The sequence below is a fragment of the Cantharellus anzutake genome (assembly GCF_015039405.1).
Source record: "Cantharellus anzutake strain C23 chromosome Unknown EI90scaffold_2, whole genome shotgun sequence".
Taxonomy (NCBI): domain Eukaryota; kingdom Fungi; phylum Basidiomycota; class Agaricomycetes; order Cantharellales; family Hydnaceae; genus Cantharellus; species Cantharellus anzutake.
This window is the reverse complement of record NW_024066952.1, coordinates 118,402-134,535: the sequence shown is the minus strand read 5'-3', so window position 1 is coordinate 134,535 and position 16,134 is coordinate 118,402. Positions and strand designations below refer to the sequence as shown.

General features: G+C 49.9%; 6 protein-coding genes across 6 annotated transcripts; 4 read left to right on the top strand and 2 right to left on the bottom strand.

Annotated features, from left to right (window-relative positions):
- Nucleotides 1-45: 45 nt before the first annotated feature.
- On the top strand, nt 46-3,817 carry EI90DRAFT_3278625 (uncharacterized protein). Its single transcript, XM_039066622.1, has 7 exons — nt 46-349; nt 414-488; nt 538-745; nt 803-1,015; nt 1,076-1,174; nt 1,227-3,375; nt 3,428-3,817. The coding sequence occupies exons 1-7, from the start codon at nt 144-146 to the stop codon at nt 3,604-3,606; spliced, it is 3,129 nt and encodes a 1,042-aa protein (XP_038923041.1). The 5' UTR covers nt 46-143; the 3' UTR covers nt 3,607-3,817.
- A 69-nt stretch (nt 3,818-3,886) lies between these two features.
- Nucleotides 3,887-6,878, bottom strand: EI90DRAFT_3189879 (Spc98 family-domain-containing protein; the record flags this gene model as incomplete). The annotated part of the gene is made up of 11 exons (XM_039066385.1): nt 3,887-3,979; nt 4,035-4,238; nt 4,294-4,721; nt 4,773-5,143; nt 5,194-5,286; nt 5,340-5,572; nt 5,627-5,825; nt 5,875-6,218; nt 6,278-6,423; nt 6,488-6,581; nt 6,639-6,878. 11 exons carry the CDS (start codon nt 6,876-6,878, stop codon nt 3,887-3,889), a joined length of 2,445 nt encoding a protein of 814 aa, XP_038923040.1.
- A 626-nt stretch (nt 6,879-7,504) lies between these two features.
- On the top strand, nt 7,505-7,894 carry EI90DRAFT_3029543 (uncharacterized protein). The gene is made up of 2 exons (XM_039058137.1): nt 7,505-7,561; nt 7,622-7,894. The coding sequence occupies exons 1-2, from the start codon at nt 7,530-7,532 to the stop codon at nt 7,746-7,748; spliced, it is 159 nt and encodes a 52-aa protein (XP_038923039.1). The 5' UTR covers nt 7,505-7,529; the 3' UTR covers nt 7,749-7,894.
- Nucleotides 7,895-7,931: 37 nt separating this feature from the next.
- EI90DRAFT_3149717 (major facilitator superfamily domain-containing protein) lies at nt 7,932-9,561 on the top strand (the record flags this gene model as incomplete). The annotated part of the gene is made up of 10 exons (XM_039065610.1): nt 7,932-7,950; nt 8,000-8,053; nt 8,110-8,169; nt 8,223-8,446; nt 8,498-8,633; nt 8,693-8,847; nt 8,897-8,951; nt 9,009-9,077; nt 9,129-9,263; nt 9,333-9,561. 10 exons carry the CDS (start codon nt 7,932-7,934, stop codon nt 9,407-9,409), a joined length of 984 nt encoding a protein of 327 aa, XP_038923038.1. The 3' UTR covers nt 9,410-9,561.
- Nucleotides 9,562-10,137: 576 nt separating this feature from the next.
- Nucleotides 10,138-10,972, bottom strand: EI90DRAFT_3115173 (uncharacterized protein; the record flags this gene model as incomplete). Its single annotated transcript, XM_039062751.1, has 5 exons — nt 10,138-10,189; nt 10,258-10,596; nt 10,658-10,695; nt 10,751-10,830; nt 10,897-10,972. 5 exons carry the CDS (start codon nt 10,970-10,972, stop codon nt 10,138-10,140), a joined length of 585 nt encoding a protein of 194 aa, XP_038923037.1.
- A 2,696-nt stretch (nt 10,973-13,668) lies between these two features.
- Nucleotides 13,669-14,916, top strand: EI90DRAFT_3029529 (uncharacterized protein). The gene is given in 5 exon segments (XM_039058136.1): nt 13,669-14,030; nt 14,101-14,355; nt 14,379-14,531; nt 14,592-14,807; nt 14,818-14,916. 4 exon segments carry the CDS (start codon nt 13,878-13,880, stop codon nt 14,679-14,681), a joined length of 651 nt encoding a protein of 216 aa, XP_038923036.1. The 5' UTR covers nt 13,669-13,877; the 3' UTR covers nt 14,682-14,807; nt 14,818-14,916.
- Nucleotides 14,917-16,134: the final 1,218 nt, after the last annotated feature.

Sequence of the window (16,134 nt, the reverse complement as noted above, 5' to 3'; positions counted from 1 at the left end):
GTTCTAGAATATTGTTGAGCGGTGCACGAATTGATCTTGGCTGAATTGAAGGGGGATGCCGAACAGCGCCGCACAGCACCTTGTGAACACCTACATATCTCCATTCTCTGCGTTCTCTCAACATCGTCCATGTGCTTATCACCATGAACACTGCTAGAAGACAATCATCGGCTACCTCCTTGGCACGGGTCCAGCGCGAACCCATACCCGTGAATGTTCAGTCGCCTGCACCCGACTTTTGCAATGCGTTCTGGGGAAGAGAGCCTGAGAAGGGGGTGGATGTTCTACTTTTTAGGATGAAGATGGCCGAACGCACCCTAGAGGAAGTTAGAGCTTTTTGGCGTGAGAGGCAAGCAAGGCCATCCTGATTTGTCCCCTTATTACGTTGTACCAACATGACCGCTCCTCCACAGGGCTGCCATCGAGGATGATTACGCCAAGCGTCTCGCCAAACTATCAAAACTCAATCTAGGGAGAGATGAGTTTGGGTGAGTGATCCAATCCTTATGGAGAACAACCCTGCTGATACAGCGATAGCGAATTGCGTAACTCTCTTGACACTCTGAAGGCTGAGACCGAAAAGCAGGCCAGTACGCATGCGGCACTTGCTCAATCTATGCGACGCGAGCTGGAGGATGAAGCTAATAAGGTCATCGCAAAGATGGTACATCACAAGCGAACGTCGCAGGCAGCGATCGAGAAGGCCTTCAAGACGTTGCAGGCTCAAGAAAGCTTCGTCGGGAAGGCGTGTTTCCCTATGGATTATTTCATTAATTGCGCATTGACATCATGGAAATCCTAGGCTCACGACAAGTATAAGTCGGACTGCGTCAACATCAACTTGTTTACTGCACGAGCCACCCTGCAGCAAGGGAAGGAACTGGAAAAGACCCAGATCAAGCTCGAGAGGACTAAACAGACAGTAACTCAAAATGAGCGTGATTACGCAAACTCTGTGGAAGTGTTTCGCGAAACGTGTCGGAAGTGGGAACAAGATTGGAAGGGTTTCTGTGATGTGAGTGTCTGGCGTTTGGTGTTTACTGGGTACGGCTAAGACCTCTCTTTACTTGTACAGCAATGTCAGGATTTGGACGAAGAAAGGATCGAATTTTTGAAAGACAATCTCTGGTCTTACGCCAATTGCGTATCAACGGTTTGTGTTTCGGATGACGAGGTTCGTACGGCTCTTCATATGGACAACTTCAAAGCTTACCCGGAATTGATAGTCATGTGAAAAACTCCGTATAGCTTTGGAACAAGTGGAGCCCGAGAGAGATATTGAGTACTTCGTCTCGAATGCCGCTACTGGTGATGAGATATCGGAGTTACCGAAATTCCACTCATATGCGGATGGTAACGCATCCACACCCCCCCGGAGAGTGAGAAGGTCTAATTTCAACCGGTCATCCACGCGACCCACAAGTTCCAGGCCAATGACCGAGTCCCCGCTTCCGATCGTGGAGTCACCCCAGGATTATGGGCAGGCAGGCATCGGCGCTGGAGGAGCAGTGAGAGGCGGACCATATACCGGACCGTCTGTTGCGCCGCCGGTGCAAAGCAACATCACTGGTTTGGCACCTAGTTCTACAGCAAATGTCCCTTCCCAGCCTCAGATCGCAGCGTCCCCGCCCAAGCCCGCGACCCTATCAAATGCCATGCCAGCAGGTCCAGCTAATGGACATTCGTCTCCAGCCGTGGCCCCTCTCAGTACTCAAAAGGGGTTTAATGCACCTCGCCAAGGCCAGGGCGCTCCGACGATAACTCAGACACAAATCGCAATTGGGCCTAATGTGTATGATGTGAACCCAGAGGCGGATCCTCAGCCATCTAATAGGGGACCCACAAGCGTCGTCGTGAATCCCACGGGTTCATCACTAGGTGATGTTGATGACCCTATCGCGAAGGCATTGGAAGATTTGAAAAACGGAAATGCTGGGGGCCGCAGCTTGCGGCGTGGAGCGACAGCGGCAGTGGCCCCTGCAAATGGGCCAATCAGCACAATTCCTCGGGACGTGTCCCGTAGCCCATCTCGAAAGCCTGCGCCAATACCGGCTGATGAGGAGGCACCCAATGCCCCACGCGTCGTTCCGCCTCCAAGCAATCTCCAAGCTGCAGCAGACTCCATTGTTGGACCGCATCCAGCATCCCGTCCTTCTTCCCCTGTTGCTCCGCAACCACCGTCGTCGCCTCAAGCTGTCTTCATGCAACAACGTGGACCGGTAGAGCCAGCAAATGTCGTGAAAGGTTACCAGCAATCACTTCCAGGTGAACGTCGGATGTCACGACAAGGCCCTGCTTTGCAGCCTACTGGATCTTCTGTTCCTAATGGAGGTAACTCGCGTCCAAGTTCCCCCAGTATGCCACCTTTCGCTGGCGTGGGGGCGCATGGACGTAGTCCAAGTCCCGGGCTTCCTGCACGCGTCACCAGTCCCGCCTCTATCACCCCAAATCCTGCTCCAATGCCTCTTGGCGGACTTCCAACCATGTCGTCGCAATCCCTGCCGAACGCCAACACGGCCGCCCCTCCATTTAATTATCCCGAGCAAGTGCGCCCACCAAGTGCCGATCCAAGACAGAATCAGCGGGTGACAAGTCCGACGACGGTAGGAATCACGCTTGATTCTGGTGGCCGTGTGCGTGATGCTTTTGCCGAGGGGTTGTCCGGCGCAAATCGGTTCTCGCCTGGTCCGCAACAACCTGGTCCAGCTGGTCCAACCGGGCAGATGGGATGGCAGCCTCAACAGCCCCTTCAAAGCTTTACCCCCGGACCAGTGGCTGGTGACCCTCGCCTGCGCAATGACCTAGCCAACAATGGAGCCAGGGGCACTTCTCCCGCACGTCAGGCCTCATTCAGAAATCCGGTTCCGGCCAATCAAGCACCTGCCGGGCCTCCACCGCCGAATGTGCAACGACAGAATACTTATTCGCCTCAGCCGCCGCTCGTTCAGCAACCCACGCAGACAGGTCCCGCATACGGCACTGAGCAAGCTCGTGTCAACATTCCTCCCAATCAGCCTCAAACTCAGCAAAGTTATCCCAATCAAAGTGTTCAGTCTCCGCCTCAACCAACATACAACAATCCAGTCACTTATCGATCACAGCCTCCTGGAAATTATCCACCCATCGAGGCTCAACAAAACCAACCTCAATATTATGCACCGCCGGGAGGGTACGTGCCGTCCAATCAGGCCCCACCGCAGCCCCCGCCGCAGCCTCCTCAGCAGTACCCGCCGCAGAATCAGGGTTATGGGTACCCAGCACCTGGCAATCTCCCAGTCACCGAGCAACAGATGGTCCCACCACCACCAATGAACCCGCCAACTCAGGCGCCCATTACAGAGTACCTGGAAGACGGAACCGCCGTCCTGTTCTATGGTATGATCTCTCATTAATTGTCTCGATCACTAACTGATTTGGCTGTCTTCAGTCAAAGCACTCTATGACTACAATGCAACTATTGAAGAAGAGTTTGACTTCCAAACTGGTGACATTATTGCTGTGACAGCTACTCCGGAAGATGGATGGTGGTCTGGTGTACTGCTCGATGATGTGAGGAGGGTCCCTGGTCGAACCGTATTCCCGAGCAATTTCGTCTGCCTGTTCTGATTTGCTGAAGTTACCTTGCCGTCTCATTCCAGGCAATTCTTTGGGCTTTGCTGTGTATCTCATTCTGCCTTGGTTGAAAACGCTAGTCAGTTGGCTTTCATGTACTTACAGAGTTTATGGACCATGGACTGTTTGATAATGGGGGCGCGACTTCGTGCAGCAGGGAATATCGTGATGCAGTAAAAGATATAAGCGCTATATAGACCCGGCCAACTACATCCCAGAACTACTTAAACGTGAGCATACAAACGATGTGAACAGATTCGTAGGGAGCTGTCCTTCAAGAACTTCTTATGTTGTTGAGACGTACCACCAGTGCAAGCAGTGCAGTGTTCTCACTACTCGCAAGGAATTGTACAGTATCAAGGTGAACCTATCAGAATTTTTCAGCTGGTCAATCGAACCGCTTTATAGCTGGATGAACCTACCTTGAAAACGTGGTTAAAGTTTTGTTCAAATTTCGCAAAGAACGCCCACCGCTTCTCCATTGTCGCTCTGTCTTCTTCGATGTCAAACTCATTGCCATTCTTCTGTTCGGCAAGACACGTATCGTATACTTGTTGAGTTTGTTTGTTGAACATTGGACTATACTGGGAGAACGTGTAGCATGTTTGGAGCAGGTGAGATATGGTCTTGGGAGATATAAATATAATCAGAGGCAAAATACACCTAATTGCACTAGCTCACCTTAAGACACCGAGCGTTCGTTAACATGCATTCTTTCAAGCACGTATCAAGATAATCAACGTGATCTCGGAGGAGTTGATCAACGGTGGCAACCGTATTCAGCTTCCCCTCCAGTGTTGCCCAGTTCCTATCTAAAACTTCACCACCAACATAGCTCACAAGCTGCTGTATAGTCGCAATCATCCGAGCGCGAAGAAGCATCACTCGCCGCTTCCATCTTGCGAAATCGGGATGCCATGCCTCAGCGGGATTCTTCCATGCATCTGATTTATGGTCAATCCACATTGTCATGAGGCTTTGCTCGACGTGTTTGAGGTGGAGGAGGAAACGGAAAAGAAGCTGATAACGAAGGATGGTTTTACGAGAGATAACAAGGGAAAGAGGGAATGGGACGGTGAAGTCAAGAGCAATCGTATCGACGATAGTCACTGGGGACGGGTTCAGTGCTGACACCAGTCAAAGGTGGATCCGAGACGTACATTTCTTGTCCTTGTCCTTATCTCTCTCCTTCTTTCTCTCTACATCCTCCGTCGCAGAGCCGTTCGCTCCAGCCACAAGTTCGCCTCCTTCGCCATCTTCTGAACTCGAAAGGCCGCCAACTCCAGACGAGTTAATCACTCGGTGCAGCCAATCATATAATCCACTGGTGGCAAGTGTGATGCGAACATCATCCTTATACTTATATGCCACTTCTTCGCCACTAAAGTTCATGTTTAAGGACAAGTCAAGTAATGACTGCAATTTGACAATCGGTGCACTCTTTGACGGCTTGCGAAGTTCGAGGGCAGCTAGCTCCAGAAAATGCACTAAGAACGATGATTGTGAGAGAAAGAAATAGTTTTTCATCGCACTGCCAAATCCTTGAGACACACCCAAATGAGGAAGAAGCCATGTACGAACCGGAGGCGAGGAAGCAGTTCTTGATCTTCAATCACGAGCTTCAGCAGCGTTCGATTAGCGTACGTATACGCATCCTCGATGCCTTTGTAGAATCTGAAACGGCGGAAAAGTGAGTTGGAGTTGCCAGATAGCTCGTTTAAACTCACTTCTCTTCATCTAACACCCAGTCATCCTCATTACACCCGTTCGCAGAATGGATATCAACCCCATATTCTCTGATAACATTCAAGTATTTTCCGGACTGGAGGATTTTGTGCTTCCATGGTTCAAGGAGGGGCGGCATGCAGGCACCTCCGGGAAGCCTATTAGTAGCCGCCCGCGGTTTTGGTACACCGGCTTGGGCTCTTTTTTCACCTGATGCAGTCGTGCCATCTCGAAGCTGGAGATGCAACTTAATGAATGAAAGCAGCAATCACAGAGCTGCTCCACGCACTGTATATCGCTTCTCCCAATATTCGTCTATATAATCCATCTCGAGCATGCCCCTATTAATGGATTTGGACTCTTTGACCATGAGCTCGTCATAAGGATCCCGAAGGAACCCGGTCGTGCTCCAGGTGCGTATCATTTGGGTGTATGGCAATGAACAGCGATGCAATAGAGTTCGGTAGACCTGAAAAGCCGTAGGGTCGCTTTCTGGGCATCAGCATAGATCGACCGTGACAAGAGAAGGCGGCTGACCCACTGTTGTTCCTCATCCGCTCCCAGACAATCGTCACCACTTCGCCGCCCTTAACGATGCCTCCGCTTTCGTCCGCCATCATGGCTTTGATGACATCTTTCAGGTTGCTGAGACCCATCTCTCTATTAAGCGCCGCTTGCTCTGGATCTTCCTCTTCATCATCTTCATCTTCATCCGAGCCTCCTTTCTCTGATTCTTCAATGCGTCCAAGCTCGGTGATGAGCGCATAGATAATCGATAGTGAATGTAATGTTGGGTGAACATAGAACCACATCTTCTGAAGACTGAAGGTTGAAGATGAGACGAATGCATGCTCTAGTTGGGAGACTAATGTCAAATAGTCCTAAATTCAACCATTCCATGAACGAGAGAAACGGCGAATACGACTGGTATGATATTCACCTTCAACATGTCGCGAATGGCCGCACATAATGCATGATTCACAAGTCCATAATCAGTGTGACTGCGAAGCTCCATGAAGGAGGCGATCGACATATAGTATGTGGCCAAAGGCAGGATCCTCTCCACGAGGTCTCGCAAAGAAGCATCTAAATATTGGCACCAATGGATGGTTGAATGTTATTCGGGAGCTCGAGTCCCTACGATGCTCACCTAAATCGTTCGCAATAACGAATTTACCCCCCTTTATGCTTTCAGATTCAACAAGATAATCGGAGACATGGGTAATGTACGTCCCAGGGATTCCCTGAAACAAAAGAAAACTTAAATGGTTGGAATCTCATTTGACGGCATAAGTGTGCACCATCAGAACGAACAGAAGATCTTCAAGAATCAATGCTTCCTGAATCTCCAGAGGCATATCCCCCAGCGCATCCTTACGTGAAGTCCCTTTTGTCCTGCCTCCAGTTGGTCTAGGACCAAGTCTTGAGTTCAGAGGGTTCTGCACGAATGATGCTTCCTCAATGAAAGATGACTCTTGAGCTTCTGATGCTGATGGGAATCCGTAAGTTGTATCGTTTACGGGGATAAGTGAAAGGAGCATACAGCGGTCATGTCTTTTTGAGGTTGGATTTCTAGCCAGTGTTGGGCTCGAACGAGAAGCAGCGCCATCTGATGGAGCCCTCCGTGCTCGACCAGCGGTGATAGTTGTCGAGATGGTCTTTCAAACCATGAACGCGTCGAAATGAGTTGCGTGGGATCGAACAAGTGTAATTACCTTCGATACGTTCTTTGAAGAAGCTGTGATGAGCCCGGCGCGACCAGACGCGGTCCTTTCCATCGGGGTTTGGTTGGGTTCGTTGCCGGTTGTTTGTGCCGATGACAATCGGCGGTTTTCCCGGTCCCCCGTACGTGGCAGATATGGATCAAATGTTTTGTAGGTTCGCAAGCGGATCCACTTCCCACTTGCCCCCACCCGAATGAGTTCGTCGAGGAATCGTCTGTTCGAGGTTGAGCTCGAGCCCATCATTGCTCCATCAAGCGCACACATCCAAAGGCCACATACCGTTCCTCTCCCTGCAGAAAGTTCAGTGCTGCCTTTAGTGAACGTCGGAGTTTCGGTGGAAGAGTCCAGACCCCATGTCGTAGAACTGGCTCCAATTGACCGGGGAAAAGGGGCTTGGTATGATCGCTTCTACACAATGCTTGCTTGTTGTAATACCCTCCAAGGATATTCATCTGGTGTAGTTTTCTCATGGATATGTTCGTTTTCGGTCTCCCTGGATCGTGAGCGAAGCTATTTTTCAGGCATCTGCCAACACATGAATGACATTCTTCCGTTTGAAGCTTTGGTGTCTTTCAGACATATTACCTCAACCATCCTCCCTTCAACGCCGCGTCCGAAGCGACAATCAATTCCATTGGGACAATTGCTCTAGCCTTGGAGTGCGTAGCCCCCCTGCCTCAGATATGACTGAAATCAAATTTTGCCAATCGTTGCAAGGTATTTCACTGTACCATTCTTCGTCCATTTTTTCCAGCGACGTCCCAAAGTACTGCACCCCTCGATGTGGGCTGGGACATGCACTCTTTTTCTATCGCTCTTTCTCTGCAGTTTTGCCACGTCCGTAAGCTGCTTTTCCCTTGTCCGGCTCTCATGCCATTCCCGACTGACTGTATTATATTGTTTGCCTTTGGAAGGTGTGGCAGCTGATCGTTCTTCAGGGTATGATGTTTGGGGTCAGCAGCGGCCTGCTGTATACACCGATAGTTATTTACGTAAGGGCTCTTTGCACCTGACGTATCCAGAAATGTCACACATGCCCAGCTTTCAGAATGGTTTGTTGAGAGGAGGGCCTTCGCTTCATCGATCATATTTGGTGGGGCATGCGTTGGTTAGTATTCAACTACTCTTCCGATCTGATCCCTCACACGTCCCCGTGGCTAGGCGGGGCTATGCTCCCCTTCATCACAGATGCTCTCCTGAGTTCAGTAGGGTTTTCAGGGTCGATGCGTGCTTTATCAGTCATTTCTTTCGTGATTTGCTCCCTGGGGAATCTAGGGATCAGACCCCGTGTCCCTCCCGCGCCTGTAGCGAGTTCGGCACGGTCTTCTCACCGTTTGCCCACCATTAACTACCGAATCTTTCGCACTCCTTTGTATGTCGCAGTGGTAAGTCACGATACAGCTCCCCTGAGATCAGCGTTACGGATATTTGAACAGTCTCTAGCCACAGCACTACAAGCAATAGGATACTATCCGGTTCCATTCTATATACCCTCTTATGCCGCTGCTCTAGGCCTGTCGAGCACAGATGGTACCTTAGCACTCGCCACTTTCAATCTCGCCACGTTACTAGGTCAGTTCACTAAGTCATACCAATCTGAATGAGGGACCTAACTGGAACCATGTCTGCAGGTCAAGTTTGCGGAGGGACGCTTTGTGAGAGTCTGGGATACAATGTGCTAATGCTCGCATCTGCTGTTTCCTCTGCCGCTGCGGTCTACATCATATGGGGTTTTGCGCACACTTCTGGGCTAGTGTACCTTTTTTCAGTGATTTTTGGTGCCGTTGTGCGTTGCACATCGCTGTGCTCCCTGCCTACACTAACAGTTGACGTAGAGCGGGGTGTTCACTAGTTCATTCGCGTCAGCTAGCGCGGATATTGCTGGTCGCCGTACGCCCCTTCATTCCCTGGACATTCATCCCAATCTTTTTGATTGATATCATGTAGGAAACGGACAATCGGCTAGTATGGTATTAGCAAGCTTGGGGCTCTGGAAAGGTGCCGCAATAGTCCTTGGTAAGTTGGTCCGCGACGCCACGGGTCATAACTAATTTATTTTAACGGCAGGGCCGATTGTGTCAGGTGTCATTCATCACTCATCGAAACCGATTGATCCTTCGAAATACTCTGGATACGGATTCACAGGCGTTATTCTTTTCGTGGGAAGTATGCTGAGTGCCACAGGGTTGAGTGTGGTGGTCAGTATGTTTTTGAGGGTGAGGCATCGCGAGTTCTAGTTGTGCTCCTAAATGTACCAGTATAAGTAACAAGGCGTTGGCACTCGCTACTCTGAAGCAATCATTGTGCCCAAGTTGCAGCAGTTCAATCCGGTCGATTTTGCGATCTGAGTGTGGTCGAGTGTCCTCGACTTGATGTTGGAACAATAATACTAGTTAAAGTAATGATTCTATGGAGGTGCCGTGGCAGTGGTATCCCAGTACTAAAAGCCACTCCAGACAACTGTTCAGCGGATACGTGCTAGGGTTTGCATCGATGCTTTGGACAAAAGGAGTGGAAGTCGGGGATCGGTGCTCAAAATGTTTTACCCACTTCCATGTTCAAATGATATTCAGGATTGAATGACAATACCCAGGTGGCAAGTCATCTGCACCTCTGCGCAGTGACCATGTTTGAAAGGGCCCCATTCCGAGGGAACACCAGGCATAAGGAGAGGACCTGGGGTGGCCCGGATAACCAGCACACATACTAGTTCAGCAGCTAAGAGCAAGACCAGGTAGCGATACGAAAGATGCTTCCGATGATAGCATCTGTTCAGCGCAAGCTTTGAAGCCGCGGCAACCAAGAACACATTGACCAGAGTCTATTGAACCCCGCGATCGCCAAGTCAAATGGAAAGCTCAAGACCAACAATTGAACGCCGTTCATAGAATGAAGATGAAGCCATCGACCGGGCGAAAACGAATCTGATGGGATCGAACTGCACGGTGGCGCATTATTAGTGGTGAGTACATTGACTGCCCAATTCCGCTTGACTGGATGCGCCAAGAGCCATGCGAACAGTGAAGAAAATCGTTGTAAGGTAGGGAAACAAGGACTGGCAACGCGATTCCAATATTCAAGATGCAGCTTCACCTGCTTGAGCCCCTTTCTGCTTTTCCAACAACCTCCTACCGAGGAAATAAATTCAAATGCGTAAGTCACAACCTCACACGAATTAGGCGGAGCGAAAACACACCGTCTGGCGGCCAGAACCATTTGAGCCTTCCTCTCTTTCAGGCTTGCTTCCCGCTCTTCAGCAGTGCTTAGCCAAGTTGTCTTCCCATCAATCTTTGGAAGGGTGCCGACAGGCTCCGAAAGCCTGTCATCCAGTCCCAAACGAGTAATGAGGTTTGATGGTGTGGCTGACGCTGGAGGTTCAGGTTGAGCACGTAAAGGCGCAACAGGGACATTAGTAGATTGTGGATAGAGGGTAAAGAAGGTAGGCGGTGGTGTTGGCAAGAAACCTTTCTCCAGTAACTTGTTGCAGGTCACTTGAACATTTCCGGTGCGTAGCAAGTCATAATATATATTTTCACTGTCCAAGCAAGTTTGTGTTAGGTAATTGTACTGAGGCCCTATCCTATATCTTTCCTTACCGAGGTTCTTGAGGAAAGGCGGATTGCACTGTGGAAATCTGTCGATGGGTTGGATTGAACAAACAATGCCTCAGGCAAAACACGTTATCCTACCATGGTCGGAGTGACATTATGTGGCCGGAAACCAAGCGAGACAGTGCGGCTGGAAGTGGCACCATTCGAAGTCTGTGCATCTTGAAGAATGGAAGCATGTCCAACGTTTGACACCAGAACCGGATCCAGGAGTAAGTCCGACGTACCTGGTTTTGACCACCACCGAAAGATGCCAAATATTACCACAAGTGCAACAACGACGTTTAATACATCAGAGTCCATGTATGAATGCAGCGACACGGAGGGATGAAGGAGGGTCGGTGGGCGCGTCGTCAGTGGGGATTTGAAGCGGATCGAAGAGCTCAGAATACAATCACGTGTTACTTGGCATGTGATTCAAACTTATGTAATGTTGGGGCAGGGTGATCCTCCGTAGACTGAACACACATCTCGAGAATTCCCCATCGTGCCCACAACACTGCCACAAACGCACACTTGGCTTTCACCGCTCCCCTCATGCATGTAGTGCGACATATGCACAGACGCACGCTTTAAAATGATTGTCTCGCCAAACAGACTTTCACACAGGCCAATTTTTAAATGGGTGGAGTAATACTCCAACAGATCGACATTTCTTCATGCGTGTATCCAATGATATTGTAAGCCAGCAGCTGGCTCCACTCCCGACCGTGGATCACCACCAACCTGCTCGACATCGCGTTAGAATCTGTATCGTCAATTATAAGGCCAAGACAACACAATGAGCTACAGGCCTGGGAATTTTCCTGGGAGTTCGGGGGCTAGTTCGCTACCTGGTACTGGCGCCGCGTCCGCCTCAGGAGAACGGTTCAAGTATTTAAGGCACTGGTCCTAAGGTTGGGCTAGCGGGTGATTGACATCGAAATTGATCCGAACAATGGCAGTCTTATTCTGGCCGGCCCGCACCATTCCTCACCGATGTACAAAAGACATACGCATCAGAAAAGATCACTGAATATTGACTCGTTTGACTACTCATATATCCCGTGAGAACCATTCAAAATGTGTCCCCAAAAACGAGCCTTCAGTCAAAACTAACCCCCTTTGCTATCATAAATGCGCATGTCGATCGATGCGTCAACCTGTACTCCATACTTATTACACAGTCTTATTTCAATATCAATTTGTTCATATTTTTTGAGCCTTGTTTGACGCCCCACTGGCAGGATCGATCCCAGCCACTACTAAAGTAGAACACCTCACATCCCTGTGAGAATGCATTTAAACATGGCACCGTCGTTCTCCCTTCGTTATCATGAATGTGCACGTCAATCGACTGAGAGTCGGGGATCAAAGCGCAAGGGAACACGTGTAAAGGTATATTCAGGGTCCTATGGTGAATGGCCCATGTATGTGTTGATATGGCATTCCGATGCCCGACGTTGTGCCGATGGTTGGCTATATGTTGCCACCATTGAGACAAAGCTAAGGTTCCATTGTTGTTAGCGCATTGTCCCTCTGTGCCACTCAGAGATGTATGTAAGTACACTGTGTGAGCTGAGAGCGCGACATCTGATGACACTGATATCGTGCTCAGATCGGCGTGCTTAGGATGTCGGGCTGCGATGCCGTGATTATAACAGCATGTACGTAGACAATAAAGTTATTTGTTTTACAACAGAGTAAATCACTCCTCTGTGCTACATCCCTTACTGTAAGACTCAAACGGCGAGAAACGACGCTGCCGTGTGAGCGCCCCTTCGAATGCTGGTGGCAGTGTCATTCTCGATCGTTTGACTTCCCGATTTAGGATATCTCCAACCGGCTGTCCCCTTTTTGGAATCTTAATCGTAAGAAAAAGAAAAGGCCTATGTATACGATAGGCCATGAGTGCTGGAAGACCACGCAAAAAGAAAAGAAAAAAGGAATACAATTGAGGCACCAGTACTTGTATATATATTTACTCCTTTCAAAAACGCAGCAAGGCTACTACTGCTAAGTATGAGCGAAGAGTGGCTAAAAAGGTGAGGCTGGGCGCGAAGAGCACAGTATACGTCTGGCCGTCGTAGGTCATAGCGATGATCTTCATCATGACGTGTACTAATGGATGATAAAGTAGTAGCGCATGATCGCAGTGCATAGACCTAGTCTATGTCCATTTCCAGAGTGTTTTCACTTCCATAAAAATGAACCTAGACCCCCGAGTAAAGGGTGACAGCGCAATACGCCTGCTCGCCTATTCCACCTTCACCTAGCCCCGAAAATCGCGGGAGTCAGCATGCATGCCGAGGTGCGGGTCTAAGCGTGCAAGACTTTGGTGAGCGCTGCGAGAAACGGCGGCAATTTTCTGCGCACGGCCGGCATAGATGTACCAGGTGAGGAGTCCGACTATAATGGATCACAGTAGTACGTTCAATACTGCTTAACACAAGAGAGGGATCTGGGGGAAACGCAGGAAGTTCCCAATATCTCACTCGGGTTCCAAAGCACTGGAACGTAACAGCCATAGACTCGTCCCAAGGAGCCCGCGCGCGTCCAAGGCTAGAGTGAGGTTATGTGCAGTCCCATCGAGTTTTGATCGGATTCGAGCTCGCAAGGGGAGGAAAGGAAAAAAGGGGGACCCTGTGGCAGCAGTAAAAATCCAGGGGTCTGTGGCGAAATAGACAATCTGCAAGGACAAAAGGAGATGTTCGCTCTCATAAACGCTACTCGATCGGCCGCCAGAACTGATCTAAATATATCCCCAAGTGTTCAGACTGCAGAGTATGTGGCACCACTTGCGTCACTGGCTGTTTTGCTTCAAATCGGTGAGTCAGCGTTCGTGGGATGAACAGACCCAGTCGTCTCGGCCAAGATTCGAAGTTCAGAGCATAAACACGTTGAGCTGCAAGATTGACTTCAGACAGAATTTGCTCAGGCAGCTAGGGTCCAAATAACACTGTGCCGTTACACTAGTGCGAAACGTAACATGGCAGTCGAAATTGCAGACGGAGGAGGGTGGATTCTAAGGAAAATGCCGACCTGTTGTTTACGCTTCCAGCGTCGAACATTGGTTCCGCATTTTTTTCTGACGGCTCTTTCCATCCGATACCCACGAAACACGCCAGGGAGGAAAGCTAGTGGGCAATCGAGTGACTGAGAAGGCGTTCTTGGCTGCTCTCGAGCTGCAGCTACGCCCCATGGAATCTTCCACGATACTCAAGCCCAAATGGGTCCCATAGAGCAGTTGAAACCTGGCGAGAAAAGGAGGCAGAAAGGGCTTATAAAGCTCTGTATTGAACTAAGTCCTGAGATCATGGACAAGTTGATACGGAGCTATGGGCCGTATCCTCTTTTCTGGCGCTTCAATGTGCGTGCTATGGTGAGTGATGCTTCCGTATTTGACTTGGAAAATTTGAAAACCACACTAAAATTTCTCATTGTCCAACCAGATCCAGGAACTTGAGGCGGGAAGCAAGGCAGTTTGGAGGGGGAGGGACCGGCGCTTCATGGTCACCCGCGAACGACATCCCATGGGCCTCCATTCCAGGGAGGCAGTCAGGGATGCGATCGAGAAGCACCATCAGCCGCTGGGATGTAGTACTGGTTCCCCAACGACATCTGCGGCCCCTTTCCAATCCTACCCGCCCACCTGCTCTATGCCGTGCTTCCCCCCCCTCACCCCGATCAGCGGGGGCCAAATCTTGGTGCGCTGTGGATAAAACCTCAGCCTTTCCCCATCCCACTACCGCCGCCACCTATACCACTGCCACCACCCCTCCCCCTCCCTCAGTTCCCATTCCTTCGCCAGCTCCCCCCAACCAATAGACATCTCCAAATGTCTCGTATGCTTGAGTACACACCATGTACTCGTCAGATCTCTGTGAGTTTATCTAGTATCATTGCGTGGATCTCCCCGATAACAGTGGATTGCACCGGCTAGGATGAAGTGCACGTTCCGACTGTTCGCGGTCGACAACCAAACCCCTTTGGCACAATAGGTTCCCACCTTCCCACAAGGGGGAACTTATGAGCGCAAGTCTGGCGCTGACTGTGAAGTGGAAATTCATCCATTCCGGCAGCGTAGCCAATATATCGAGAGACAATCTCCTTACCCATCAAGCTCAATACCAGCGTCCCTCCAGTCAATTTGTCCTTCTTGCACCAAGGTGCTTCCGATCTCGGAGCGTCGTTGTTGGAGTGTGAGCGTTGATTCGGACTGTGTCTGTATATGGCAATGAAGTAATGATCTATTTAATACATCTTTGAGTTTGCGCAGTCCTAGCCTGGGTGTTCGTGAATCGTTCCGACGATGAGGGCGTACTGCAATGGTGATTGTAGGACTAGAGAAGGGGGACCTTTGCTTTACCCCCACTCACTGATTATACCCGAGATCAATATTCGCTTCTCGGGCTGTTTCGCGTCCGACATTAACTCGCATGAGGTTTCGGGATGCATGAATATCAGTACTTTGGTTATCATGTAGGTCTCCTCTCCTGCTAATCCCGCGTACTTATTAGTTCATTGGCACATGACTGGTGCAGACAGAAAGCTTCCTGGTATCGCAGGGATTACGTAGCCTGGACTTTGTTCAAGCGAAGTCACGACGTCATTGCTGGCTGTAATGTTCGTCCGCCCGGCAGCTCAAATGTAACCTGAGGTTCCTGACATTGGGCTGAAGGAGGCCCCCTGTAACATGCCAGTTGGCGCATTTTTGCGGACCTTGACTTTAACCTGAGATGTGCCCCGGCTTCTGGCTTCGGCAAGGGGAATTGCGCAACGGCTCATCACCCAAATTACTCGAAAGCCACCGATCATTGGCGGAAATGTTCGGGTGTCACATATTCTCTGATCCAAATTCTGTTGCTTGTCCCGAGCGTGATGAGTCCGAGCATTTTACCTAAAACAGGGGGGAGAGGTGCATGGTCCAGAGAGACCTAAGTCCGGTAAGGGCTCCAAGTTAATTGGTTGCGTCAGAAAGGTTAGCTGTGGTTGAAAAATAGTATCTTCGCGTAGATCTCGTGGTTGTAGATTTCTCCGTCAGCACGCTCAAAATTTGTTCTTCTTTTCAAGAATGATACATAGGAAGGTCCCCGCGGGTAAGGAGATGAACATAGTGGGTTGCATATATCACGAACGGCCTATGATCAGCAGGTGCCTTTTTCCGGAAAATAGTTTTCTTCCAAGGTGGTCACTCACCGTCGCGGGAACATTGGATTCCTACAGGGCGCGTGTTATTCTAAGTACGAGCTATGAGCCTCTTTGTTTCTGCATCTCCTTTCGTGATAGTTCATGCACTTGGGCATATGCATCGTAGCGGAACGCAGCAGCCCGAGAATACTGCATGAGGAAAATTCCTCAGTTACTCACTCACACAGCTTCGTTAGACGGGAGGCAAGCGTGTAATTAGTAAATCAAATCAATGTTCGAGTTCGGAATGTAAACAAAAGGCACATTGGGATGTATGTGTCGATCGCACAGATCGA